Raw genomic sequence first — 27,222 nt, 5'->3', positions numbered from 1 at the left:
TATTCCCTTACATTCAACTGAATTAAAAGGAAGTTGTAAGATTTTAATGAGAAAACATCACCTAACGAGTTGGTTTTTATATCTGAAGTATCCCTGCACACTTATATCACAAACATCCTAAGCACGTACATTATTATTTGTATAATGTCTGGAATTTCCACTGCTTAATAAAAAGTTAATAAAACTTTTAATAAACACATTCATATACATTACATTATCCGATAAACATGACAAATATCATACGGATGAGATCGTCAACAAATATATTACAAATGACAATTTTGAAATCTGAATAAAGATTTATGCTTTAATTCGCCTTGAACAGTTATTCACTGTTTATGCGATTTTGCTATAAGATTTTATTCGTACAGTAGGCTAACTTCAAATATTTCAACAATGATTGGTTAATGAATGGTTAACAACATTAATTTTGAAGCAGTTAATAATTTAAACGTTGGTTAAATTAATAATTAATTCAACATACATAACATTTTACTCCTAAGGAAACTACAATGCTAATAAAATTCCATACAATTTGAGACATACAAAAAACACTATTCACAATAAGAAAATAAAAGACTTAAAGACATGAAGCTCTATTTCCAAAATGATGCATGGTAAGTGTTTTTTTTAAATTATTATTATTTTATTATTATTATTTTTTTTCAATACAATATGGAGCAATATTATAGTATTGACTAGGACTTAACTTTGCCATCTTGATGTCACTACAACATACATAGGCAGAGGAAGATCAAGAGACAAGCTCCAGGGAGTCATTTCTCTCAAACAAGAACTCTGAACTTAAGCTGAGACAACTTTCTTTACACTCTTCAATGAGATATCAGAAAACTAGTCAGCAGTCAGCTTTGGTAAGTCAATACAATATTTGATGAATAAAATATTTTAAGTGCTACGTTAAATGTACTTATCAATTTTAAAAAACAGAGCTTGGAAACCTAATCCATCAGTGGGTCGTTGTAGGTATTTAGGCAATGCACCACATTTTTCAAGGGAAGCACAGTTCCTTATTCTCTTGAAGAGCTTGGCTTCACATAGTTTGCTTAGAAATACTAGTTGGAATAAAACAGATGGATCTTATGATTAAGACATACATGAAAATGCCTTTTAAATTAGACAGATTTATGCCAAGTGGCATACTTGCATGCAACCAGTTTGTGAAACTGTTGCAATAGTTTGTCCAACAGTGTTGCATACCAGCAAGGGTACTTCCTTAAACAGGGCAATGTGAAGACATTTGAGGATGTGCCCAAATAGAGTAAGACTTCACATCATATATTATGACTCATTATTACAGAGGAAGCTTGCTTTGAGACAACTTCTGAGTGGTAGTTTTGCTCAGACCAGACCTTGGTTCACATTGAAGATTGTTTCACTCAAGAAAGAATAATCAAAATAGTCAGTTGCCAACTCTGGTAAGTCATGAGAAACTTTTCATACATAAATATTTTTCAAATTTGATTTAAATTACTACACTATTTAATGGTAAGCTGTACAGTAGCTCATGATAACAGGACTGTATTTGCAAGTGCTAAATAAACACTGTGAAGTTGGTCTTGTAAGTCGATGCTTCAGGTTGGGTAACTTTGAGATAGTTATGTTAAACAGCAAAATCACTCACTGTTAAACGGCAAGGAGAAACAACCCTGACCTTGTTTGGCTCCAAAAATTACAAAACATGACTTCCCTTTAATTGCATTACGATAGAAGAAAAACAATATCTATTTGTGACCAGAAATGTTTTTTATTAAAAGTCCTAATTTCAGATTAATTTAATTTAGCATGTAGATGTCAATGAATCTGATTGTTTAAACAATGCATAAGAACCACTACTATACCTTTACACAGAAAAATTTCAATTTCAAAATTCTCAGTAGAAATAAGTTTGTTTTGGTTTAATTGTCCACTGTGCATATGTTTGCGTGCTATACTGGGGTATCCAAATTTTAAGTTTTATTACTCTGGAACCCCATTAATCATTTAGATATGGGTCAGTATTTATCAGATTAGCACTGGATCTTATCCTTAGTACATATTTTAACCCTTTAATGTATCAATTCTGAAATCATGAAGGACAAATATAAATAATAAACAAAACTAAAATTGTCATAATTTACTCAACCTCAAATTGATTTAGAGGGTTAAAAATGCCTGCTTGTTTTGGTGTAGAATTATTTTCACTTGCAGATGCTCATGCAACAGTTCTTTAGCTTCTACTAGCTTATGAAACTGTTGTTCCTCTAAAACAGTTGCTTCAGCATTTTACACTATGCAGGAAGACAGGCTTCATTGTGTACCACAAACGATGTTGCAACAAGATTTTACTTCTTCCAACTTATAGGGGTGTCCAATAAGAAATATGTCACCGAAGTGAAATGCATGCTATATATGACGACCACCTTCCTGAAGTGACATCACAATGGTATTTCTGTTGCAGAGCTGTGTTAATGCAAAACTCTGAACTCCATTTTCAGAAACGACGCAGCAGCTCTGACTTTGGACTACCATGACACCCGATGACACTCCACATCACTGTAATTTGACAACTCAGACCTTGGTGGCATCCGTCCTTCCTCCTATACTCATCATTGAGCTGATACTCGGCGTGCCTGGCAATGTCATAGCACTGTTAGTCTTCAGCAAAACCCTTAGGACTCGGAGGGCCAACGTCATGTTCCTCTTTAACCTGGTTTTGTCTGACTTTCTGCTCCTTGTGAGCCTACCTTTCCGCATCGACAACTTTGTGCGTGAGGAGAGTTGGATATTTGGAGACGCCTGGTGTCGGATCAACCTATTCATGCTGTCAGTCAACCGTTCAGCTAGCATTGCCTTCATGACTGCCGTGGCTGTTGATCGCTACTTTAAAGTGGTCCATCCGCATCACAAAATTAATCACATAAGCATAAAACAAGCAGGTGGGGTTGCCTGCTTCATCTGGGCTGTTGTGATATCTCTGAGGATCCCTTTGCTGAACGAAAAACTTCTGAAAACAGAAAAAAACATCTCTCTTTGTAGGAGCTTCAGTAACTACGAGAAAACATCGCTAGGTATCAAACTGCATAATGCTGTGTTTGTGTTAGAGTTCTTTCTGCCTCTATTACTCCTGATCTTCTGCTCTGTGAGTATTGCATGTATCCTACGTACACGCCAGATGGACAAGAACAAGAAAGGAAAGAGGGCTATTTGGACTGTCCTGGTGATTGTTGTGATTTTTGTCCTCTGCTTCTTTCCCGGCATCGCCACAGGATTGACAGCACTCTATTTGAAATCCCTTGGAAATGAGTACTGTAAGGCTTACACGTTCACCAGTCAGTTGTTTGCTATGTCCATAGCCTTCACCTACCTAAACAGTGCTCTGGATCCAGTCATCTACTGCTTCTCCAGCTCTGTCTTCCGCAATTATCTGAAAAGCGCTGTAAACCGAACTGGAATCATGGAGCTACAGCTGAGCCGACGAGGCAGTATGCGCAGCGGAACTGACTGAGGGTGGATTGGGCATTGGACTGTGTACATACTGCTTAATATATATATATATATATATATATATATATATATATATATATATATATATATATATATATATAGTTGTCTTTTTGTTACATATACATACTATTGTATTTTTTGTACATATGTTTATACTGATGCATAAAGTATAGAGACCTTATATAATACATAATGTCATATGCATAACTGTAATTAAAATATTACAAATGCAAAATAAATGTCACAAATGATAATGTAAAAAATATTATTGGATGATCTTCATGGAATGGTCATTTACGTGTACAGTAAACATTACTAGACTTACTGAGACTTGTCATAGCACTTGTATTCCGTTGTTGTTCTCTTGTTGATCGATTGCTTCTTTTGTTCTCATCTTTTGTTTAGCCAAGCCGTTTTGGCTAAAAGCGTCTGCTAAATGATTAAATGTAAATGTAAATGTAAAAGAATAGATTTGTATTATTTACATTATAATTATCTGAATATAGAGTTGAATGAATCAATCTATGAATCAATCAGCCAATCAATCAGCAGAACAGCTGTTAACTGAATAAATTCTAGCTGGACAAACTCATATACATGTTGGATTACTGACTGATTATTGGAGAAGCTCAAGGTGTAACAATAAACCTCATGGCTTGTTTCCCCATAATTAAGACCCTTGAGCTTTGCAAACTTAACAAACAGAGACTTTTACCTTGTCATTAATTATATTAATTAGAAATATCAATATAAATCATCACACAAACAACAAATAACAATAAACCTAACCCTAAACATAGGGAAGTCATGGCCTAATGGTTAGAGAGTTTGAATCCTAACCCTAAGGTTGTGGGTTCGAGTCTCGGGCAGGCAATACCACGACTTAGGTGCCCTTGAGCAAGCCACCGAACCCCCAACTGCTCCCTGGGCGCTGCAGCATAAATGGCTGCCCACTGCTTCAGGTGTGTGTTCACTGCTGTGTGTGTGCACTTTGGATGGGTTCTGAGTGAGTCACTTTTTTTTTTTTTTTTTTCACTTTCATAATTCAGATTCTGTAAGTGTGTTCACTAATGGTCAGCTGGAGATGCAACAGCAATAATCAGTTGTCAATACCTGTATTGCTGCATTCACACAAATGCAAATGAAATTTGGCTCCAATCGTGTTGTCATAACTGGAACAGAAGGCTAGAGTGAAAGCAGAAGAGAGTCTCTTAACTGCCAGTGGGGACGATTGCACTTCAAAGGCTCCCACACACTCTCAAGCAGGCAGGTTGCACTTCTATCCTCAGTTATAACCCTGAAAAGCTACTCGGTTTTGTGAAAACCACAAAATATTTTTGAAAATATCAGTAATATTAATGCCTATAGAAATTGACTCTCTCTCGCGCTCAATGTTGGATCAATACAAACATATTGTTATATGTTGTTGAAACTGTGATTCTATAACTACTGTGATTAAATAGCATTTGTTGTAATATCTTTGTCATCTACTGTCATCCTCATGTAATTCCAAACCTGTCTTCCATGGATATTTTAAATAATGTTGGTAAACAAACTGTTTTGGTGACCATTGACTTCCATTTTATAGAGAGAAAAAAAATGCTGAAACATGTCCCATATCTTCTTCTAGGTTCCCCAGAAGAAAGTCAGTCTTTGGGAAAAAGTGTCAACATTAAGTTTGAGTTCATGTTTGAGTTCAACCCTTTAACCCTTTTCTCTTATTTTACTCTTGGTTGTGGTTTGGATGAAATTACAAAGGCGCGTGATTTAACGAACTTATGTTGCAACAATATCTTGGTGAAACACAATAGCATCCTGTTACTTCCTGCATTTGTTCCTCAAAGAAAGTTCCTCAATCCAAAAGGTTTATTCTTGGTTTACATTGCTGCCAAATGGCTTCTTGTTATCTCTTTGATCTTGAACTAAGTCGACCACAACGCTTCATGAAGGATTTCCCCTTGACAAGGTCTACACCACACACTGGAATGAATTCTAGTAATGTTGAGATCAGCTGACTCTCCAGCCACATCCTCAAGACACATGTTTGCAACATTTACATATAATACTAATTATATTTTATAGCAATTTTCTGACAATCCAGTGGGGGAACCTTCTCAACTGCCAACAGTGTGCAGCATCCACCTGGAAGATGTGACGACAGCCATAGTACCTAGCACATGTGGAGAGGAAAGGGAGTTATGTAGTCAATTCAAAGATGGAGATTATTAGGAGCCCAATGGGCAACTTGCACCCACATTCTTTCAAGAAACGCCATGAGAAATCCTGACCACAAAAAAATACCTCCATTTAACAGCATACCTGAAGGACTGTGTTCTCACAGTGAAGTGTATACATCACTGTATTGGGCCATTAGGACCCACAAAGGGTGAGCACCCACTGTTGGCCTTCTTAACACCTGATCCATCTAGCACTAGTCCATGTTGATTCAGAGTGGTTTACTGTCTAACGCAGGTTTGCTAGTCTAGGCCCTTTTCACAATGACGCCATTTAATTTCCACCTTTCCGTAAAGCTATGTATCTGTACTTCCATTTTAAAGTTAAGATTAATAATGTTTGCAGGCTTTTGCTAACATTACTGACCATTTCCAAGTTATCATTCTGTAACTGCTTGTGATGGTTTGGAAAGTAGGCTTGCTAGTGGTAACATTACAGTTGTGTGACAACAATGATGTAATGTCATTGTTTCTACATCAACTTCCTGCTTATAAGTTTAGTGCCAACAACATTAGAAGTATATTTATACTATTTCTACAATATATTTGCACTTGTTGTGGGTTTACTATTTTGGATTTGAGATCTACTTATATGTGTCATTGCACTTGTGATGTATGCATTTGTAAGCAAGTGGCACAAGCAACACCAATGTCATGGGCTAGATTCCCAGGGAATGCATAAACTGAAAAAAATTTATAACTTGAATGCAATGTAATGCAGTCACTTTGAATAAAACTGTCTGCAAAATGCAGGCTCCCTTAAATGAGAAAGCATCTAATTACACTTTGCCTCAGTTTCAGATGATTAATATCCAATAATTAATATCTAAGGATCCAAGCATACTAATAACACATTTTCTATGACCTTTCAACTGACACAGAATGTTGTAGGGTCAACAAACCTACATCAAGATTTAATTTGTGTTCAGCTGGCTAGTTTTATTATAGAAAATGCAATTACACACACACTGTAAACTCAAGTTGACTGTATAATAACATGTCACTGCATGTGCACTGTCCATTTAACCAAACCTCTGGTTTAAAAAAATAAATAAAATAAATAAATAATAATCATCATAAAAATAAAAATAAAAATCATTTTAAGACTAGACAGTTACATTATAACATAATTTTTCTGTCCTGAAATGGTTTCGGACAGATTCAGACAACATTTAATCTCACAATGGCTTATGTAAATGAATCCAGACAGAACTTTATGCCTGTCTCTTTAGCATATGTCTGATTGATAATAAAAGCTGACACAGATGTCAGGCTCATACTAGGCCCGACTTATAAATGCTGGTATGTAACTTTTGTGCATGCAAATTTTAAGGACTCAGTAATAGGGTCATGAAGTGAAGTTTTGAAGACTATAAAGGCTGTATTGGTAATTGCTCTGCCATTTTTAGCGTAAGTGTTTGTTTCATGCTAGATGTATGTGCAAGTGAACATGTCAGAAACAGACAATTCTGTTTTTCAGTCATCACCACAATGTCAGTGTTTGCTTGTTAATAACGCATATTTTGACTGTCTAATTTGCCATGCTTTCCCAGATAGTTTGGGAAGTGATAATTGGGAATGAGGAAGTGCATTTTTGCAGTTTCTTATTGAGGTGTGTTAACGTGAATTGGCCTAGGGGCGACATCTTCCCCTTGCACTGGACACAGCAGATTAATCAGACCTGCTACACTCAATTCTCTCCTCTGGTCGTGGCCACAGCACCAGTGTAAAAATAACCTCAAGATCAAATCTATACACTCTCCAACATGTGATGCATTGTCCCACTATCAGACCAATACGGAGCCAGAAGTATCTTGTTGGTTGACAACTTGCGACAGCCAGAACTGGCAACAAAAACACTGAGGCATATGAAGCTGTCAGAGCAGCTCTGAACCTGAACACCAGGGCCATGATACAGTGTCTGTTTATGGTTTGTCAAGTTAAATGACAGAAGCAAAGATAGAAACCTATAAATAGAAACCTATTGCTTTAAAGCACGCATCTCAGAACAATAAAGTAAATCATCTGTCGCACACACATAGGTTCCTGCCAGTGTTGTTTTTAAACTCTTGTGTATGTTGGCATCCTGCATTAACCAGACAAAGCATGAATGTCGCCCAACTCCTGGTACCCTTTTCTTCAGGACACCTTTTCTAGCTAATGTGACAAGAAGTGCGAGCTGTGAAAGACCTTTTGTTATCTGTTCTCAGCAAGGAATCTCAGTGATGTCTCCTGACAGGAACAGCATTGGGAGGCCTTGTTAATGGCCTTTGGTTTAGAAATCATCCGCTTCTGAGAGAAAGAAGTGGCAGTATGAGCTCTTAAGCAGATCTGCTCTCGCTTCCTTTAAAAATCAATACAAGCAATTCTAAACAAACCCACATGCTTGAATTTATTTAAATTCAACACTGCGGTTATGCACTTGGATTACATCTCACACAAATGCAAAAAACAACAACAAGAAAAAAAGAAAAGAAAAAAAAAACAGACAGATAGACTGAAAAAATGGCTTGAGTCCTGCAATATTTTTTTTTATTTTCACAATTTAGAACTAGTTTATATACAGCATAATGTAAAAAGCATGCATGGTCTTAAAAACAAAGTTCAGATGACATACATCAATGTATGATTTTGTAGGATTTCTAATCGGAATATCCATTAAAGGTTTTGTTGGCTAATGGAATCACTTTTGTAGACTCAATTCAATGGACAGACCATTCTTGACCATATTGTCCTGATCACACCACAATGCTGGAGCATTGTTATGTGGTTGCTAGTGTGAGCGGAGTGATTGTAATGCATTGCTTTGTGGTTGCTAGGGTGTTCTGGGTGGTTGCTAGTGTGTCTCTATGTGATTACCAGAATGTTTTGGGCGGTTGACAGGGCATTGTGGTTGCTAAGGTATTCAGAGTAGCTGTCGTTGCTAATGTTTTCTGGGTAGTTGCTATGTGGCTGCTGTGTTAATGGTGATTTTTGCAGTGCCATTTCTAGTGTATTCTCACGGATCTATCTAATGACTGGATTGCTCATTACATGATCAGTTTCAAAATACCAGTAAATTCTGTGACATCATTAACTGGAAATGACCTTTAAACAGCTGCGCTTCCCGGTGTTGTCTTTGGAAACAAAGAGGGGTATATGCGGTCATTGTTTTTTGATGTTTTCATCTTTGCATCAAACGCTCACATTCATGCAGCTGCTTTTGGCCCAAAGACATCGTATTAGACAACTTTAGACATTTCTATGACTTCCATAAACAGCACGGAGTAAATGAGTGATCTGCGTCTGAATGTTATGACTGGCCCAGAGTAGACGTCTTATGTCAGCGCATTCTGAACTCTTATGTGCTCAGTAATCTTGTGCTGCATTCACACAGAGCACATTATGGTAATTTACCAGCAGATGTATGTGTGGAAAGGGCTAATGACTCACAGCTAAAACCTTGACCTAAAATTATCTGATTTGAAGCATATCAGTCACACAAGATTAGTTTTTAAGATATGTGTGTGTGTGTGTGTGTGTGTGTGTGTGTGTGTGTGTGTGTGTGTGTGTGTGTGTAAATTAATTGTTACTTCAAATTATGGTTTTTTTGGTTAGCATATTTTTTGGTTAGGATATGTGATATATTGAAATCATTAATGTGGGTGTGTCTTGCTGCACACTGCCGACACAGGTAACTGATCCAACATAAAATATATTTCTTTATGTTCATAATTATGCAGGACATATTAAACAAGAACACGTATCTGGAATTAGTATCAGAAATTGATTTGAATATACAATACAAGCCTCTGTTACTAAATTTCTCTATGTTTTACTGAAATTTAAAGCTTACCATTCATCATCATGAAAATAAAGCTTCATGTCTTGTGTGTAGTCAGTGTTATTTCTCTGAATAAGTTATTATGCATGTATTTTATTTCCTGATTGAGCGTGTATTTTATTTCCTGATTTTTCAGAATGAGCACTTTGTCATGTGTAATCTGGATCTCATCTGCCGATGTTCATCATGTTCATCTGATTTACAATACTGTAATGAATATGATATATAACTTCTTATACACATGGGAAATTCCCAACATTAAACAAACAACCATTTATAGGCTTAGGACATTTGCATTGTAAGAATGCACAGGGATACTTCAGATATAAAAACAGACTTGTTAGGTGATGTTTTATTCATAAAAATAATACTACGTTTTAATTTAATAGAATGTAATGAATACCAACATGGCGGCACAACGGCTTAACTTTTATGACGTCATGGGCAATCCAGTTCTCTATTATAAATCAGTGGGTATTATAGAATGTTACAGTTATACAAAGGTGTTTTGGATGGTTGCTAGATGTTTGCTTACTGGCTCCCTGCAATGTCTTCGACAGACTGTACAATTTAAACAATGTTATAAGAAATATTACAAATCACACTGTGCTACATGGATCTCATAAATTGGGGTACGTCATGTATGTAGACGATGATGACACCTATTGCAATGTAGGCTACAAGGCAAATTACTATAGTACAATAAACATCATTAGCATGCACTAGTGGTAAACAAATAGAGTTAGATGAATCGCACTTTGGCAATTGTGGTTTCCACATATTGTTATACAGACACCTTGAACTTGAAGCAGGACCACCCTTTAGGAGCCACAACCAAAGAAATCACCGCGATTGTTTCATGTCGGTCATCTTTTGTTTGGGATAGCCTACAATCGTACAGTGTACAGGTCCTTCTCAAAAAATTAGCATATTGTGAAAAAGTTCATTATTTTCCATAATGTAATGATAAAAATTTAACTTTCATATATTTTAGATTCATTGCACACCAACTGAAATATTTCAGGTCTTTTATTGTTTTAATACTGATGATTTTGGCATACAGCTCATGAAAACCCAAAATTCCTATCTCAAAAAATTAGCATATCATGAAAAGGTTCTCTAAACGAGCTATTAACCTAATCATCTGAATCAACTAATTAACTCTAAACACCTGCAAAAGATTCCTGAGGCTTTGACTTTTAAAAACTCCCAGCCTGGTTCATTACTCAAAACCGCAATCATGGGTAAGATTGCCGACCTGACTGCTGTCCAGAAGGCCATCATTGACCCCCTCAAGCGAGAGGGTAAGACACAGAAAGAAATTTCTGAACGAATAGGCTGTTCCCAGAGTGCTGTATCAAGGCACCTCAGTGGGAAGTCTGTGGGAAGGAAAAAGTGTGGCAAAAAACGCTGCACAACGAGAAGAGGTGACCGGACCCTGAGGAAGATTGTGGAGAAGGACCGATTCCAGACCTTGGGGGACCTGCGGAAGCAGTGGACTGAGTCTGGAGTAGAAACATCCAGAGCCACCGTGCACAGGCGTGTGCTTTTGAACCAGAAACAGCGGCAGAAGCGCCTGACCTGGGCTACAGAGACTTTTGCTCAGTGGTCCAAAGTACTTTTTTCGGATGAAAGCAAATTTTGCATGTCATTCGGAAATCAAGGTGCCAGAGTCTGGAGGAAGACTGGGGAGAAGGAAATGCCAAAAATGCCTGAAGTCCAGTGTCAAGTACCCACAGTCAGTGATGGTCTGGGGTGCCATGTCAGCTGCTGGTGTTGGTCCACTGTGTTTTATCAAGGGCAGGGTCAATGCAGCTAGCTATCAGGAGATTTTGGAGCACTTCATGCTTCCATCTGCTGAAAAGCTTTATGGAGATGAAGATTTCGTTTTTCAGCACGACCTGGCACCCTGCTCACAGTGCCGAAACCACTGGTAAATGGTTTACTGAACATGGTATTACTGTGCTCAATTGGCCTGCCAACTCTCCTGACCTGAACCCCATAGAGAATCTGTGGGATATTGTGAAGAGAAAGTTGAGAGACGCAAGACCCAACACTCTGGATGAGCTTAAGGCCGCTATCGAAGCATCCTGGGCCTCCATAACACCTCAGCAGTGCCACAGGCTGATTGCCTCCATGCCACGCCGCATTGAAGCAGTCATTTCTGCAGAAGGATTCCCGACCAAGTATCGAGTGCATAACTGAACATAATTATTTGAAGGTTGACTTTTTTTGTATTAAAAACACTTTTCTTTTATTGGTCGGATGAAAATATGCTAATTTTTGAGATAGGAATTTTGGGTTTTCATGAGCTGTATGCCAAAATCATCAGTATTAAAACAATAAAAGACCTGAAATATTTCAGTTGGTGTGCAATGAATCTAAAATATATGACAGTTAAATTACATCATAACAATATAGAAAAAAATCAACATTACAAAAACATTGCTACAGTTTAAATACTGTAAACTGACTGGGCACATTCTGGTCAGGTTATTTTTTTTTTTTTTTTTTTGGATCATCTGCTGTGAGACGACTGTAATACTGATTGCTTATAAACATTATCTCTTTAACAAGCCACATAAACATGACTATCATTTATGCTTTCCTTAGCAACCACCCCTTGCAGCAGTAGCAATTAAGTAATAAAAGGCACAAGTAATGAGAATACCATGTTATTGTATAAGGTAGTTTAGGGAGTGATGTAAATACCATAATGTAAGAATATGGTAGTCATTTAAAACCATGGTACGTATTACTATCTAAAACACCACTGTGGTATCACTGGTGTATTTTTGTAAGGGTACATCCAGATGATGTCCCACAATGATGCAAAAAAATGTATATGAGATTGCTCGACAATCCAGGTGAAAAACCTTTAACACAGATATGGGCTGATGATTAAATATTAAAATAGAACAGCCAGAAGGAGATTTCATATCAGATTTTTATTACATTTCCTCTTGGATCAGTGGAGCAGAGAGAAAGAGAGAAAAAGAAAGATTGTTCTTTGTTATGCCATTAGAGTGCAACTGAGGTCAGACCCTCTCTTTTATCATACCTGTCTCTCTGACTCCTAATCACATGCAGACCTCCAGGCAGGTGACGATTGGTTGAGTGGAAGTCTGACCCCCTGAATGCAAGAAAATAGAGATTATACAGACACAGATGATATAGTTATTTGTGCATGTTGAAAGAAATGAAAACAGATTAGATCTGAAATAACTATGTACAAATTTATTTTTCTGTTTAGGCAACATGCATAAAAAATAATGGACCACCTACATTTCTACATGTTTAATAGTATGTGAGTGATGGTTAACATCATGAAAACCCCACAATTCAAGAGGAACAGCAAACCAGGCTCATTGTAAAAATGTGCCCCTACATTTATTCTTTTTATTTTTTAATTTTTTTTTTTATTATTATTTATTTACTTTTTTTGTAAAACTCTAAAAACCTGCCTATACATGCTGAAACACTGTTGGCAGTAAAACGCCAACAACCAACATGTGGTTCTTTGCACAATACTATGTTATTACCTCAAAACATTTTGCCTTAGTGCATAATTTGTAAACTAAAACATGTTGATGTTTCATCATAACCAGCTCCATATGTATGGATTTTGCAAAGCAAATGCAGAGCATATAGCCTCTTTCAGACTCTCAGCCCAAATCCAATTTTTGTACAAATCTGACTGAAATCTGAACATATTTAGCTATTCTGAATGGCAACAAACTACATGAAATCCGTTTTTTGCAAATCCTATTCAAATCGAAATTCTGGAAATGCATTTCAGTCTAACTGCTCAGATCAGATTTTGTTAGGGATGTAATGATTAACCGCGAGTCGGTCGAAAATTGATTCAAATATGTGATGATTCAAATTTGTTGTGATGCCAAACAAATCGCAATACAATTGGAGTAGGAGCTTATATGAGTGTATCTCTGAGGGGAACTGACTATCTTTAGAAAAGTTTACATGGTACTCTCTTTTCATCTTGCTTCTGAACAATGCATATTAAAGTAGTGCTCATAGCAGCTCTGCTTTGTTTACAGAGGTAACCCAGGAAACACTGTGCATCATTGCTGTTCATAAGTGCCTCCTGCTGCCAGAGAGTGAATCTGCATCTAATTCAGCTCGTCTGCCGTTTCCTTTAGATATGTTTATAAAGTATAGTTTCACAAAACTAAAGTAAGACCATTCTGTTTTTGCTTCAAATTTCAAAATTATACAGTCTAATTTAGATTCACATCTACTCATGCTGCATGTATGCTGCATCTTTGTTTGGATCATGATTAAAATCCAGTGGTTGCCTCTAGATTTAAATGGAAATTAAAATTAAGAAATTTATTTTATTTGTGTAACTTGTTTGATTTGGGGTTTGTTTTAAAATTTCAATTTAGTTTTATTATCAAATTTCACAAAGAAACGTGCAGCAATAGCCTAATAAAACGACACATTTTCATTTACTGTATAATGTCTTCAACCTCATTTTGTTAAAAAAAAAAAAAACTAGGAAGACTTAATGCCAAGTCACGTATTACAATTAGATCTAGCCAATCGGCACTCAACACTAGGAATATAAAAGCCCTCTACTCACCCTTCATTGTGTTTGCAGATACTGCCACGATGTTTCCCTCCATCCTCCCCACCACCACCAGGTTGGCCCCGTCCATGCGGGGGTATGCACCACCCTGCCATCGTCTTCGGCAGGAATAGCTGGAATCTACAACGTCTGATTCAAGCCACAAATGGGGCTTTCGCCAAAATAATTATGTTCTTTGTATTGGTTTTGTAAATAAATACTTTTGAGTTTTAGCTTCACCTCCTGAGACTTTCTGATAGAAATGTTGTTGCTGCAAATAGCAAGTCACACGGAAAATGACAATGTACTGCTAGTCTAGCCACCTCTTTGAGCTTTGAGACCGGCAGAGATGGTAACATGGAATAAAGCTGTGAAACAGCTTCCTACCTTTCTGCCGCTGCCTCTTAAGACGTAATATTGTTATCCCTTATTATAATCCATTGTGACATCAACATGTCGTCATGTTGTAAGACAGCACCTGTATTGCAAACTGTATTGCTCGTAATGTTGTTGTTTTTTTAGCATAGACATACCAACACAACGTCATTGTCATAGAAACCAATGCAGATATTGAGAAAAACAAAAGGACGCCATGGACAAACAAATCGTAATTGAGCAGTTATGATACACAGTCTGTACAGTCATTTATTTAGATCGGATTCAAATCGGATATGAACAAAAAATGAATTTGAACTGAGAGTCTGAACAAGGCGTATGAGTCCCATGAAACAAGAGTCACGATGAAAGAGCTGACTGACTTATAGAAGCAAGCTAAAATGGATAGCTTCAACCATATTTAATTGCCTTTTGTTAACACTGTTAGGTTTAGGGTAGGGTTCAGTTTAAGTGGTATGTTATTTTCAGACACAATATAGCGCTAAACTTTTAGCACCACTCACTGGACATTTTATTTACGCACTGCCATGATACATACAACAACCAGCATAATACAACGATTATGTTGGTTCATCTGTTTCAGATAAAACTGAGCACACATTTTAGTACCACTCACTGAACACTTCACTTTGAAATTGTACAAGAAAATGAACAAGGAACAGCGCGATATCAATTTGCAGAAATTATACCACTGGCTGTAATGTCTGTTTTGGGGTTTTGTTTCATGTTCTTGTTTTCACGTCTTTTATTTTGTAGTTTGATTGATGTGTCATGTTCTCATTGGTTATTGTCTTGTCATGTGATTCCCTTGTCTGTGTGTTATGTTCTGATTGGTTCTCTTGTTCATTGTGTCATGTTCTGATTGGTTGTCCAGGTCATGTGTCTTGTTTCCCATTGGTTTGTTCTTGTCATGTTACCCTCATTGTTTGCTATAAGTAGCCATGTCATTGTCATTGTCTCTTGTCATTTAGTTATGTTGTAATCTGCTGCCGGTGAGTCATGTCTGTTCATGCCAAGTCAAGTCTGTTCATGTCAAGTCAAGTCAAGTCTTTGTTTATTGTTTGGATGTTTGGATTACTGTAAATAAAACTGCACATGGGTTCTCACTACACTCGCCTTCAGTTGACTCATTACACTGGCATATTTTACCAAAGAACCTTGGCTGGGTCAAAGACTATAAAATACCCAAGACGTGTCACTGGTATAGTTTTGAATTGGGAGAGCCAAACCCTATTCGGTAGAGACATCGCGTCACTGCAGCTGCCGTTAGATGCCCCGGTTGCTATAGAAACAGTCAGCATTCTGGAGACATGTGCTTAGGACTGTGCATGCACATTGGCTGGTCTAGCCTGAAAAATAAGCTTTTTTAATTCTATTGCAGCATAAGAAACAACATTTATGAGACAGTTGTTGTCAGATTTCATTGTTGATTTCAAATCTGAAATTTATTCATAAGCTTGGTGAACAGTTTTGTAGAATTTAATGTTTCCCCATTCAAAGAGAACAGAGCTGCATTTGCATGCCCAAGAGGAGTTTCTGAGATGGCCACCGAGTGAAATACTTGTCTAAAAGGGACTTTGACTGGGTATATGTTGGTTGCCAGGGCATTGTTATGCGGTTGCTACGCATGTTAGTTAGTTAGGCTACTTACAGTACATTTACATTGGTTGTTATAGCAATGATGTAACTGTCACCAAAATACTAAGAACACAACAACTTGCCTCACAACAACTGAGACTAGCTGTCAGTGTGAAAAGAGGCGAAAGGCGAGGAGATTTTGCTTCTGCTTTTGTCATCTCACAACATCCAGTATCCACGACAGAGCATAAGAGGACATAAGTGATCAATTTTACAGATTCACCCATATAGTTTAAAAAATGGCTTGATCACTCATTTACTATTTAATATGTAGTGATTGGCACAAAGTTTGTTATCTGAGGAAAGACTGACTTATATTTGTGTTTTCTGATGCAGCTTCAGACAATATTGTTCATACTGTCTGGTATTACAGTATTACAGAGAGAGAGAGAGAGAGAGAGAGAGATGCAGTCCTGTATATAATCAGTATTTACTTGGGAAAATAGCAAATCAACAAGTTATGTGATTCTCTCACTTACTGCGTCATACATTTACTTTCTCTGTATTTCTCTCTGTTCCATTTTAAAGACTTCTTTCCCATATGAGACTAAATGAGACTGTGGTTGATATATCTGTTGTAATTTTGAAGCTAAGCACAGAATAGGGTTATGTGTGTGTTTGCTTCCTAGCAGCTATGATATCTTTTCAACAAAAGGCACCACAACCGCTGTGATGAAGTTCACCGATGAGAAAGCATGTGTTATTAAACTAGAAAGACTGCACTGGCTACCATTAAAATTGTCAAGCAGTACCAATTCTCTTCAGTGGATTTAAAGGTTACGCATGTATTCTATCTATCTCAGTTTAATGGGCAGAGACAACTTTAAATGATGGCCAGACACACTTAAGAAAGTTTGGTTATGCCTGGTTTACACCTAGTAACCAGTCAGAGCACCCTAACAATGGCTAGCAAGTAGAAACCAACCAGAAAACCCTAGCAAAGTCAACAGACAACCCACAACCAGAATACCCAAGCAACACTTAATTAGTTCTAAACTCATTTAAAAGACATCAACAACACTCATATAATAACTTTATATTCTGTGCTCAGCTTCAAAATCTTAACCACTAATATTTTCACCACTAATATTTTCACCACAATCTCACATGGTCTTATATGGACAGAAAACATAAGTTGTGATGGAGTCTTAGTTCTATCAATAGTTGCTGCTTTGATGGAAGCAGACCTGAATGTAAGTTTACAGTCATAAGAAAAGGGCAGAGTTTAACTGGACTAAATGTTTAAAGACCAGCATACATCACTTGAGAGAAGTCTGTCGTTTCACTGGAAGATCATGTCATGACATTTTAATTATATATTTTTTAAATTGTTTTCTTTTTTTTTTTTTCTTAAATGAAACATATACTGTACATGGATAAACCATTCACAATACGATTTCTAACATACATTTAGAAAATAAAAAGAGTGAATTTTCATCAACTCTTGCTGATGTTTACTCAAATAAACTAAAAAAAATAAGCAACACATATTCATTATTAACTAAGAGTTTTCCCTCAGTAAACTCTCAGTTTGCTGCTTATTGATAGTAAGTGAGGTAGTTGCGTTTAGGTATAGGGTAGGGTTAAGGGATCTAGAATATGCATGCAGAATAAGGCATTAATATGTACTTTATAAGTAATAATAAACAGTCAATATGTTAGTAATATGCATGCTTATAAACAACTAGTTAATAGTGACCAGTGTTCCCTAATCTAAAGTGTTGCAAAAAAATAAAAATTAAAATCAAGCAAGCAGCTCAAAATCCCTAGTCTCAGCCTCAGACGTCACACCTACAGATCGTTGACTGAACATCTGATGCATACAGCACACAAAAGTGGAAACACTTCAGGAATTTCAATGTCGTCATCGGCTTGGTTGAATAGTACAGGACGTGTGTGTCACATTCTTTAACTTTCTGCCTGGAAACAAATATGACGTGACACCAAACCCCCTCATGTTAGAAGAAAGCCTTCGTGTTTACAAGTGTGATAATAAGCACTAATCAGGATCAAGTGAACACTGGATTTTTAAAAGTATGTTAAATATTTAAAGTTCGCGGCATAGAATCTTTAAAATATGTACAAAAGTTTTACACACGGTCTGTTATTGTGAGGACATTTCCATGCCCCTAAACATGACGTGGCACAAAGCGAAACGTGATTGGTTGATATATCTGTCAGTCATATGGCCCCTTGCCATTCAAAGCGGCCAGGGTTCCCAGACCTTCTGCCGTCAGTCTGAAGGTCTGGCTAAGCGAGACTAAAAATGCCCTACTTTGTGTAACGGGGGTATTAAGCCCGTCGTGTAGGGGAAATGGATTACGGCTGCCCTGGAAGTTTGGACAACGAAAGGATCTTGGTCCCCGTTCCCCAACCTTTTAGTCTCGTTACACACTAACGCGTGTATGTGGTTTCTTACTTTATTGTGTCGGAACACTACTGATTGACAAGGGTAGGCTTCAGGTATGTTAATGTTACACGTTGGCTTCCTGAAGTGAAATTGCATACATGAGAGTACAGTGTCGTATGCTCCTCCCTCCCCAGATCTAATAAAATAAGTGAGACTCCCCCACTCCCTGACAGCTCTCAACAGAAAGATACACTGTAGATAAGTGTAAAAAGGAATTAAACTATTTATTCTTTCAGATTTCTTTCTCTTATGAATTATTTTTTCTATTTAAGAAATCAATTAACTGAAAATAATACAAAGAGTTTACAGTAATTGTGCTGTCTTTACAAATGCACACAATCACCTTCAACACATCAATTGAAAAAAAACCTTTCACTTGTGGATTAACAAATCCCTTATGAAACTTCAAAATGAGATCACATGCAATTTTTCAATTGGTAAGCCCACAAAATCTCACCCTTTTTCAAATGATCACCTTCAAACAATCACATTTGAAAACAACAAAATAAAAAATAAACAATACACAATTAAATCTCACTTTAGAATGAGCACTTATATGAAATGTCCTTTCAAAGGTTTAGTCACAGTAACTTAATTTCCGTAGTCCACTTGAATTATCACAGTTCCCTGTTTATCAGTTCAGTCACTGAGTAAAAAGGAAAAAAAATTAGAAAAATACCAGTTCGTAGAATGATGAATGAGGGTGCGTTGTCTGGACGTAGGGTGCGTTGAAATAAACTGAAGATCACAGTTTTAAGTTCAAAAATTCTTGTAAAAAATATCCCAAAGATAAACGGTCTCAAAAAGGATCAAACTGAGATGAATCAAACGGAGATGTCCCTTGGATGGCAGGGTAGCAACACAATCTTCAAACTCGGATAAGCGGAAAAGTTAAGTATCTGCATTAAATGCTTTATACAGCAATCTCGGTCTCACGTGCGCTGACACGTGTGGGAAACTTAATTACACGTGCACAGTCCCATTGAAATGTTAGCCCTTGGCGCTGCATTTCAATCAAAACACGAAAAGTGCAAAATGCAGCAAAAACACATACAAGTCTCTTGATGACAAAAATCAAGGAAGGTTTCACTCTAAGCGTACTCACAATTTCCGTGGCCTTTGCAATATGTAACTGCGTCACTCTTACAGCCAACACGCCTCACGAGAAAAACTTGAAAAACTATTTTTTTCTAGGAACTGTGGTTCACTGTCCACACCTTCACTTAGTGCTGTTGTCTTTTATTCGACTTAAGCCTCGATAATCTTCCGTTGAAGCAACTTTATCGAATGAGCTTCTCGATCACAACACTGCACTCACTTCTGTGTGCGACACAATCATATGCCGTGCTCTTCTTCGTCTCCCCCTGCTGCAATTACAGCATGCGCAAAAAACGGAACACTCGCCAAAATAAAAGTATACCAAAAATAAACTCCTTTCAAAATAATATACCCGTTACATTCCACCCTGCTAAACCCTGCCACTCCATTGACATCTCCGGCAGATTCATCTCTGAAACACAAAACAACATGTTAGAAAACATGACATTATAGATGAATAACTTGTTATTACCCAAAGTTACAGAACACTCTGAACTCTTATTTCACAACATAGTCACTTCTGTACTTCACAGGTAAGACACCCTTGTAAGACACCTAGGCTCAGAAATACTTTCTCTTTCAGCTTCTGAAACATCAGCATCATCGGAGTCATCTTGTACCCTCAACTCTGATTCTGCTATTACATTCTGATTCTCGTAGTTAACACCCTGTCTTATTCTCTCTGACTCCTCTTGACCCACCCTTGTGTGTGCATGGTAAGTGGAGTGTCGTAGGGTTTCATGAAAGCAGACAAAGTCTGACGTGTTGTGGGTGATGGGAACGAACAGTGCCGAAGCTGATCTCGGTGTACTACTTTTGTAGGACCCCCCTTTTCTGGTTTGACGGTAAACACAGGTATGTCTGAGTGGTTTTGCTTTAGCACTATATATGGTGTGTCTTCCCATTTATCCTGAATTTTATTTCTACCCCTGTGTTTGTGATTGCGCAGTAGCACCCGATCTCCAGGCCTCACAAGAGCTCCAAAGGATTTGCGGTCATAAATCCTCTTTCTCTTTCTGGAAGCCTCTTGAGATGCTGCGTTTGCAACCTCCACAGCCGTCTTCAATCTTGCATGATGACCTTTCACCCAGTCATCCAGGTTATCAACCTCATCCTCGTCTAGATCCTTTTCTCCAAAAACGTCCATTGGTAAACGTGCATCCCTTCCGAACATTAAATAGAACGGAGAATAACCAGTAGATGAATGGACGTGACTGTTGTAAGCCATTACCAGCTCTGGAAGGTGAGTCTTCCAATCTCTCTTCTTCTCTGGAGGCAAGGTTCTTAACAAGTCGTGCATGGTACGATTAAATCTCTCACATTGAGAGTTTCCCTGTGGATGGTATGGGCTTGTACGACTTTTTCCTATACCATAGATCCTGCAAAGCTCTTTGATCACATTGGCCTCGAAACATCTGCCCTGGTCAGAATGCAGGCGAGCCGGACAGCCATAATAAACGAACCAGTGCTTGAGCAGGGCCTTGGCTGTTGTATTTGCGGTCTGATTCCTGGTAGCAACAGCGACTGTGAATCTGGTAAACATATCGGTGAGAACGAGCACATTTTCATACCCTCCAGAAGGCTGTTCAAGCTGTGTATAATCCATGGCTAGGACCTCTAATGGAGCTGAAACATTACTGCATGTCATAGGAGCTCGAAGCCTGGGGAAAACGTCTTTGGCTAGTGTACATCTCTTGCACTGCCTTATCCAGCATGGAACATCTGCAGACATGGTAGGCCAGTAATAACTGCGTCTCATTAGAGTTAATGTACTTCTTTCTCCAAAATGACCTCCGTGTTCATGTTGTCCCTCATACACTTCACGCTGTATAGGCTCAGGAACAACCACCTGCCAGATCTCTTCCCCATCCCTAGGGTCCAGGATGCGTCTGAACAGCACTCCCTGACGCAACTTAAGACGGTCAAACTCTTTGGCAAGCTTTTTCATTTTAGGCTCCATATAACTGTGATGCATTTTACTTGGTCTCTTGGTATCGCATACTGCTTTATAAATGGGGCCGATCACAGGATCGTTCTTCTGCTGCTTTCCGATCTCGCTCCAGCTATACCCGTTTATTTCTCCTCTTATTGATGCTTGAACCGCAGCTTTACCTTCAGGTTCCTCTTGGTCAATCCTCTTGCCTGGCCACAAGCATGCTCTCACCTCATCAGCTCCTAGCCGGATGAAATCCTTTCCATCATCATCCTCCTCCGGTTCCTCCCTTGAGGGGATCCTCGACAGGGCGTCCGCATTTGTGTTGTGTCGGCCAGGTTTATAGCAGACTTCAAAGTCATACTCCGCCAGCTGCGCTACCCAGCGCTGCTCAACTGCGCCAAGATTAGTGGAGTAGAGGTACCGTAGCGGGTTATGGTCAGTAAGCACAGTGAACTTTGAATACATAAGGTATTCTCTAAATTTTTCTGTGATCGCCCACTTTAATGCAAGCAGCTCCAACTTGAATGCACTATAGTTTTTGTCATTCTTCTCAGAACCTCTTAGTCCTCTGCTTGTGTATGCCACCACACGCTCAATCCCCTCCTGCTTCTGGCTGAGGACCGCTCCCAGTCCGTGACTACTTCCATCAGTGGTAAGTCTAAAGGGCTCACTGAAGTCAGTATACGCTAGAATTGGTGGGGACATTAAACACCCTTTCAACTCATCCAATGCGGTCTGGCAGTCTTGAGTCCAAGTGAATGTTACTGAGGTCTTGCTTCTCTTTCCTCCACTTACCAGTGCATGTAGAGGTTTGGCAATTTGAGCGAACCTTGGGACAAATCTTCGGTAATAGCTCATAAAACCAAGCACTTGCCTGACTTCTCTCACATTTCTGGGAACTGGCCATGTGTCCAAAGCTTTAACTTTCTCGTTATCCACTTTTATGCCTTCTGAGGAGATCTGGTGCCCTAAAAACTTTACTTCAGGCCTTAGAAGGAAGCACTTGCTTGGCTTTAACTTCAGACCATGTTGTCTTAGCCGGTTAAAGACAAGTTCTAACCTCTCACAGTGACTTTCAAAATCTCTGGAGAAGATAATGACATCATCCAGATAGACCAGAAGAACATCGAAGGCCAAGTCACCCAGCACCACACCCATCAGGCGCTGAAAGGTGGCCGGAGCATTGCACAACCCGAACGGCATCCTGGTCCACTCAAACAGCCCAAATGGGGTGGTGACAGCTGTCTTCTCCCTATCTTTCTCACTCACAGCCACCTGGAAATACCCAGCAGTCAAATCCAGTGTAGAGAATAGTTTAGCATTGCCCAACGCCTCCAAGGACTCGTCCACCCGTGGAAGCGGATAAGCATCCTTATATGTCACTTGATTCAGCTTTCGATAGTCGCAGCAGAAACGCACACTGCCATCTTTCTTCATTACGATAACTGTGGGTGATGCCCAGGGGCTACTGCTCTCTTTGAGGATTCCCTGGGACACCAGGTTCTGGACATGTCTTTTGACTTCTTGAAATATCTGTGGTGGTACTCTACGATGACGCTGTTTTATTGGTGGTGCTTCGCCAGTAGGGATATCATGCACCACAGCAGTGGTGTAACCATAATCTTGGTCATCTCTAGAGAAGACATCTCTGTGTTTTGATAACAACTCAGCGAGCCTTTCACATTGTGCTGGTGTGAGACCTTCATAATTTACTTCAACCGGAACTGGCGGCTGCATGAGTAAGTTCTTATCAGCCTGAACATTATCTTCCTTTAATTCTTTGACATGAAGTACACCGTCATCTTCCTCCAATTCAAGAACATTATTTGTGACCACCTCTTTCGGCTTAAAAATAGAAGCCACTCTAGATCGGGGTGCAATTCTAACGGTCTTTCCACTCAAGTACAGCATACGCACAGGGACCCTTCCACAGTCTGTTTTAGCAAGAACATGAGCCACTAAGAGTCCTTTCGACAAACTAGTGCCAACTGCAGGTTCTACCAGCACATTACTCTTCACCCTAGGTGACACTCCACAGCGGCCCTCAAGTACCTTCTCACAGCGGGGAGGAATAGTGACAGCTTGTCTTCCAGCAATCTTAACATACCCAATCCTTCCGTCAGGCCCTAGATGTCCTGCTTCCTTCTCAGCTCTAGCAAGTACCCTGCGGACTTAAGCTTCATCTCGCTGACTATACTTGTCTACCTTTTCCATCCCCTCTGCTGAGATAAACAGAGACTGCACTTCATTGAGTATATTCATACCGATGATTCCAGACACTCCTTTCATTTCCTTGACATCAGGACTTGTGTCAGTCAGAACGAATATACACTTACTAGGAAGCACTTTTCCCAGACATTCTACATCAGCCTGTAAGCAACCTAAGACAGGAATGTCTAGGCCATTGGCCGCTGTCAGTTTAACCCAGCATGCAGAGGACAACTTTAGCTTTTGCTCCCCAAAGTGCTGTCTGAAGTGGGATTCAGAGATGGTGGACACCTCTGACCCTGTATCTAAGAGGCACTTGGTCTTGACACCAGCTATCTTCACCTCAACAGCGAGACAATCCCCAAAAGCACTATCCTTCAGTTTTTCAGCAGTCTCATCAGCCAACCATTCTGCTGTGTGACATCTAATCAATGAGGGCCCTGGGCTTTTCTGTACTGCACCTCCTGAATCTCTCTCTGTAACTTCAGCGGACTCCACTATACACTGTGATGGGGCTGGTCCCCTCCCAGGCTTGCCACCTTGTGTACAATAGCGACTGGTGTGTCCAGGTTCACCACAAGAATAACAAATATAACGGCCTTCACTGTCTTTTAGCGGTTGATTCTTTGGACGGCTCTGCTGTGGTCTATCCCTTTCTTTTGCATGAACGATTTGATATAATTCCTCTTGACGAGCAGCTATTTTCTGAATTGCTTCATGCAACTTTTCTAAAGACATAGTGGAGGGAGCATCCTGTGCTGCAGCAGCATTCACTACCCCTCTGGCACGGGTACTGGGCCTGACATTACTAGAAGGCTGTGCTTTTTCCTCTTCTGACCAGGTAATTGCTGCTTGCATCAACTCCACGAAACACAAATCTGGCTCAGCTTTAATTCTGCGTTTCATCTCTCGACGCAGGAAGTCATCTTTTAGGCCTAGCACCAGTTGCTCTTTCAAAACCTTTTCTGCATCTGCCACTCTAGCTGGCTCTCGGCGCTGAACACGATTAAGTCTTTCCCGGAGGTCATATGCATAGGAGCGTATTGTTTCTCCTGTATTCTGAGAACGATCATAGAAGTCCTTCAGCCTTGTACCAATGGGGACTTTATCTCCATAAGTGTCAGGGAGAACAGTGAAGATGTTGTCAACAGACTCCTCTTTTCCGTCCATCATGAACTTCACTGTGGCTTTGGCCTCATCTTTTAGGTGCTGTTTCACCAGCTCAACACGATCCTCAGTGGGCACCCTCATGACTTGAAATGCAGACTTCATTGATGCCACCCATTCTTCAATACTCAGGTCTCCTGGTTTTGACACGCTACCAGTGTAATCAGGGAGCTTCCGGTCCCTAGGGATATAAATGGCAGCTGGGGTCGTTTGCGCAGAGGCCTGGCTCTCAATTACCACCTTTGCTAAGGATAGGGCTTCTCTCTGCTCTGCCCTGGCTTGGTCAAGTGCCCCTGCCTGCTCAGCAAACCTCCTCTGCATCTCTGCCATCTCTCTTTTCAGTTCCTGCAGCTCAGACATCTTCGTACTTGACAACAAACAACTTGTGAGCCTGTAGACGTGTGACTACTTAAATGTGCCTAATTCGATCCTGTTCGTGACGCCACTTTTGTAACGGGGGTATTAAGCCCATCGTGTAGGGGAAATGGATTACGGCTGCCCTGGAAGTTTGGACAACGAAAGGATCTTGGTCCCCGTTCCCCAACCTTTTAGTCTCGTTACACACTAACGCGTGTATGTGGTTTCTTACTTTATTGTGTCGGAACACTACTGATTGACAAGGGTAGGCTTCAGGTATGTTAATGTTACACTGTGGCTTCCTGAAGTGAAATTGCATACATGAGAGTACAGTGTCGTATGCTCCTCCCTCCCCAGATCTAATAAAATAAGTGAGACTTCCCTACTCCCTGACAGCTCTCATCAGAAAGATACACTGTAGATAAGTGTAAAAAGGAATTAAACTATTTATTCTTTCAGATTTCTCTTATGAATTATTTTTTCTATTTAAGAAATCAATTAACTGAAAATAATACAAAGAGTTTACAGTAATTGTGCTGTCTTTACAAATGCACACAATCACCTTCAACACATCAATTGAAAAAAAACAATCTTTCACTTGTTTAACAAATCCCTTATGAAACTTCAAAATGAGATCAAATGCAATTTTTCATCAACTGGTAAGCCCACAAAATCTCACCCTTTTTCAAATGATCACCTTCAAACAATCACATTTGAAAACAACAAAATAAAAAAAATAAACAATACACAATTAAATCTCACTTTAGAATGAGCACTTATATGAAATGTCCTTTCAAAGGTTTAGTCACAGTAACTTAATTTCCGTAGTCCACTTGAATTATCACAGTTCCCTGTTTATCAGTTCAGTCACTGAGTAACAAGGAAGAAAAATGAGAAAAATACCAGTTCGTAGAACGATGAATGAGAGTGCGTTGTCTGGACGTAGGGTGTGTTGAAATAAACTGAAGATCACAGTTTAAGTTCAAAAATTCACTCAGTCTTGTAAAAAATATCCCAAAGATAAACGGTCTCAAAAAGGATCAAACTGAGATGAATCAAACGGAGATGTCCCTTGGATGGCAGGGTAGCAACACAATCTTCAAACTCGGATAAGAGGAAAAGTTACGTATCTGCATTAAATGCATTATACAGCGATCTCGGTCTCACGTGCGCTGACACGTGTGGGAAACTTAATTACACGTGCACAGTCCCATTGAAATGTTAGCCCTTGGCTGCATTTCAATCAAAACACGAAAAGTGCAAAATGCAGCAAAAACACATAAGTCTCTTGATGACAAAAATCAAGGAAGGTTTCACTCTAAGCGTACTCACAATTTCCATGGCCTTCACAATATGTAACTTGAAAAACTACCTTTTTTCTAGTAACTGCGGGTCACTGTCCACACCTTCACTTAGTGCTGTTGTCTTTTATTTGACTGAAGCCTCGATAATCTTCCGTTGAAGCAACTTTATCGAACGAGCTTCTCGATCACAACACTGCACTTACTTCTGTGTGCGACACACTCATACGCCGCGCTCTTCTTCGTCTCCTCCTGCTGCACTTACCACATGCGCAAAAAACGGACCACTCGCCAAAATAAAAGTATCCCAAAAATAAACTCCTTTCAAAATAATATACCCGTTACATTTGCCCTAACTTGCCCTAACTTTGTTCTTTTGTTTTCTGTCAGTGTTTACTGGCCTTGTCTGCAGAAACACAATGCTCTCATGAATTTATCTGTAGGCATTTTTAAATTCTTCCATTATTAATGAGATTCGGAATATAAAACATCAGGTGGTGTTCTCATGCATATCACAGGGCATAAAACTGGCAGTGTGCTATTATTATCATATTATTTTTCA

General features: G+C 39.1%; 2 protein-coding genes across 2 annotated transcripts; one reads left to right on the top strand and one right to left on the bottom strand.

Annotated features, from left to right (window-relative positions):
- The first annotated feature begins 1,285 nt into the window (after window positions 1-1,285).
- LOC109079004 (hydroxycarboxylic acid receptor 2-like) lies at window positions 1,286-3,565 on the top strand. Its single transcript, XM_042768500.1, has 2 exons — window positions 1,286-1,436; window positions 2,496-3,565. Exon 2 carries the CDS (start codon window positions 2,528-2,530, stop codon window positions 3,503-3,505), a length of 978 nt encoding a protein of 325 aa, XP_042624434.1. The 5' UTR covers window positions 1,286-1,436; window positions 2,496-2,527; the 3' UTR covers window positions 3,506-3,565.
- Window positions 3,566-20,364: 16,799 nt separating this feature from the next.
- On the bottom strand, window positions 20,365-25,362 carry cuzd1.1 (CUB and zona pellucida-like domains 1, tandem duplicate 1). The gene is made up of 2 exons (XM_042768296.1): window positions 23,892-25,362; window positions 20,365-23,561 (listed from the first exon to the last, which is right to left on the bottom strand). Exons 1-2 carry the CDS (start codon window positions 25,360-25,362, stop codon window positions 20,365-20,367), a joined length of 4,668 nt encoding a protein of 1,555 aa, XP_042624230.1.
- Window positions 25,363-27,222: the final 1,860 nt, after the last annotated feature.

The sequence above is a fragment of the Cyprinus carpio genome, chromosome A13, assembly GCF_018340385.1.
Source record: "Cyprinus carpio isolate SPL01 chromosome A13, ASM1834038v1, whole genome shotgun sequence".
Classification (NCBI taxonomy): domain Eukaryota; kingdom Metazoa; phylum Chordata; class Actinopteri; order Cypriniformes; family Cyprinidae; genus Cyprinus; species Cyprinus carpio.
The sequence above is the reverse complement of the archived record's forward strand: the minus strand, read 5'-3'. Positions and strand labels throughout refer to the sequence as shown.

Coding starts and splice junctions, on each gene's coding strand:
- LOC109079004 (XM_042768500.1), top strand. CDS start 2,528: ATGACACCCGATGACACTCCACATCACTGTAATTTGACAACTCAGACC.
- cuzd1.1 (XM_042768296.1), bottom strand. CDS start 25,362: ATGTCTGAGCTGCAGGAACTGAAAAGAGAGATGGCAGAGATGCAGAGG. Junction 23,562..23,891: donor AGGAGTGTCTGGAATCATCG/GTATGAATATAC, acceptor TTGCTAAAACAG/ACTGTGGAAGGGTCCCTGTG.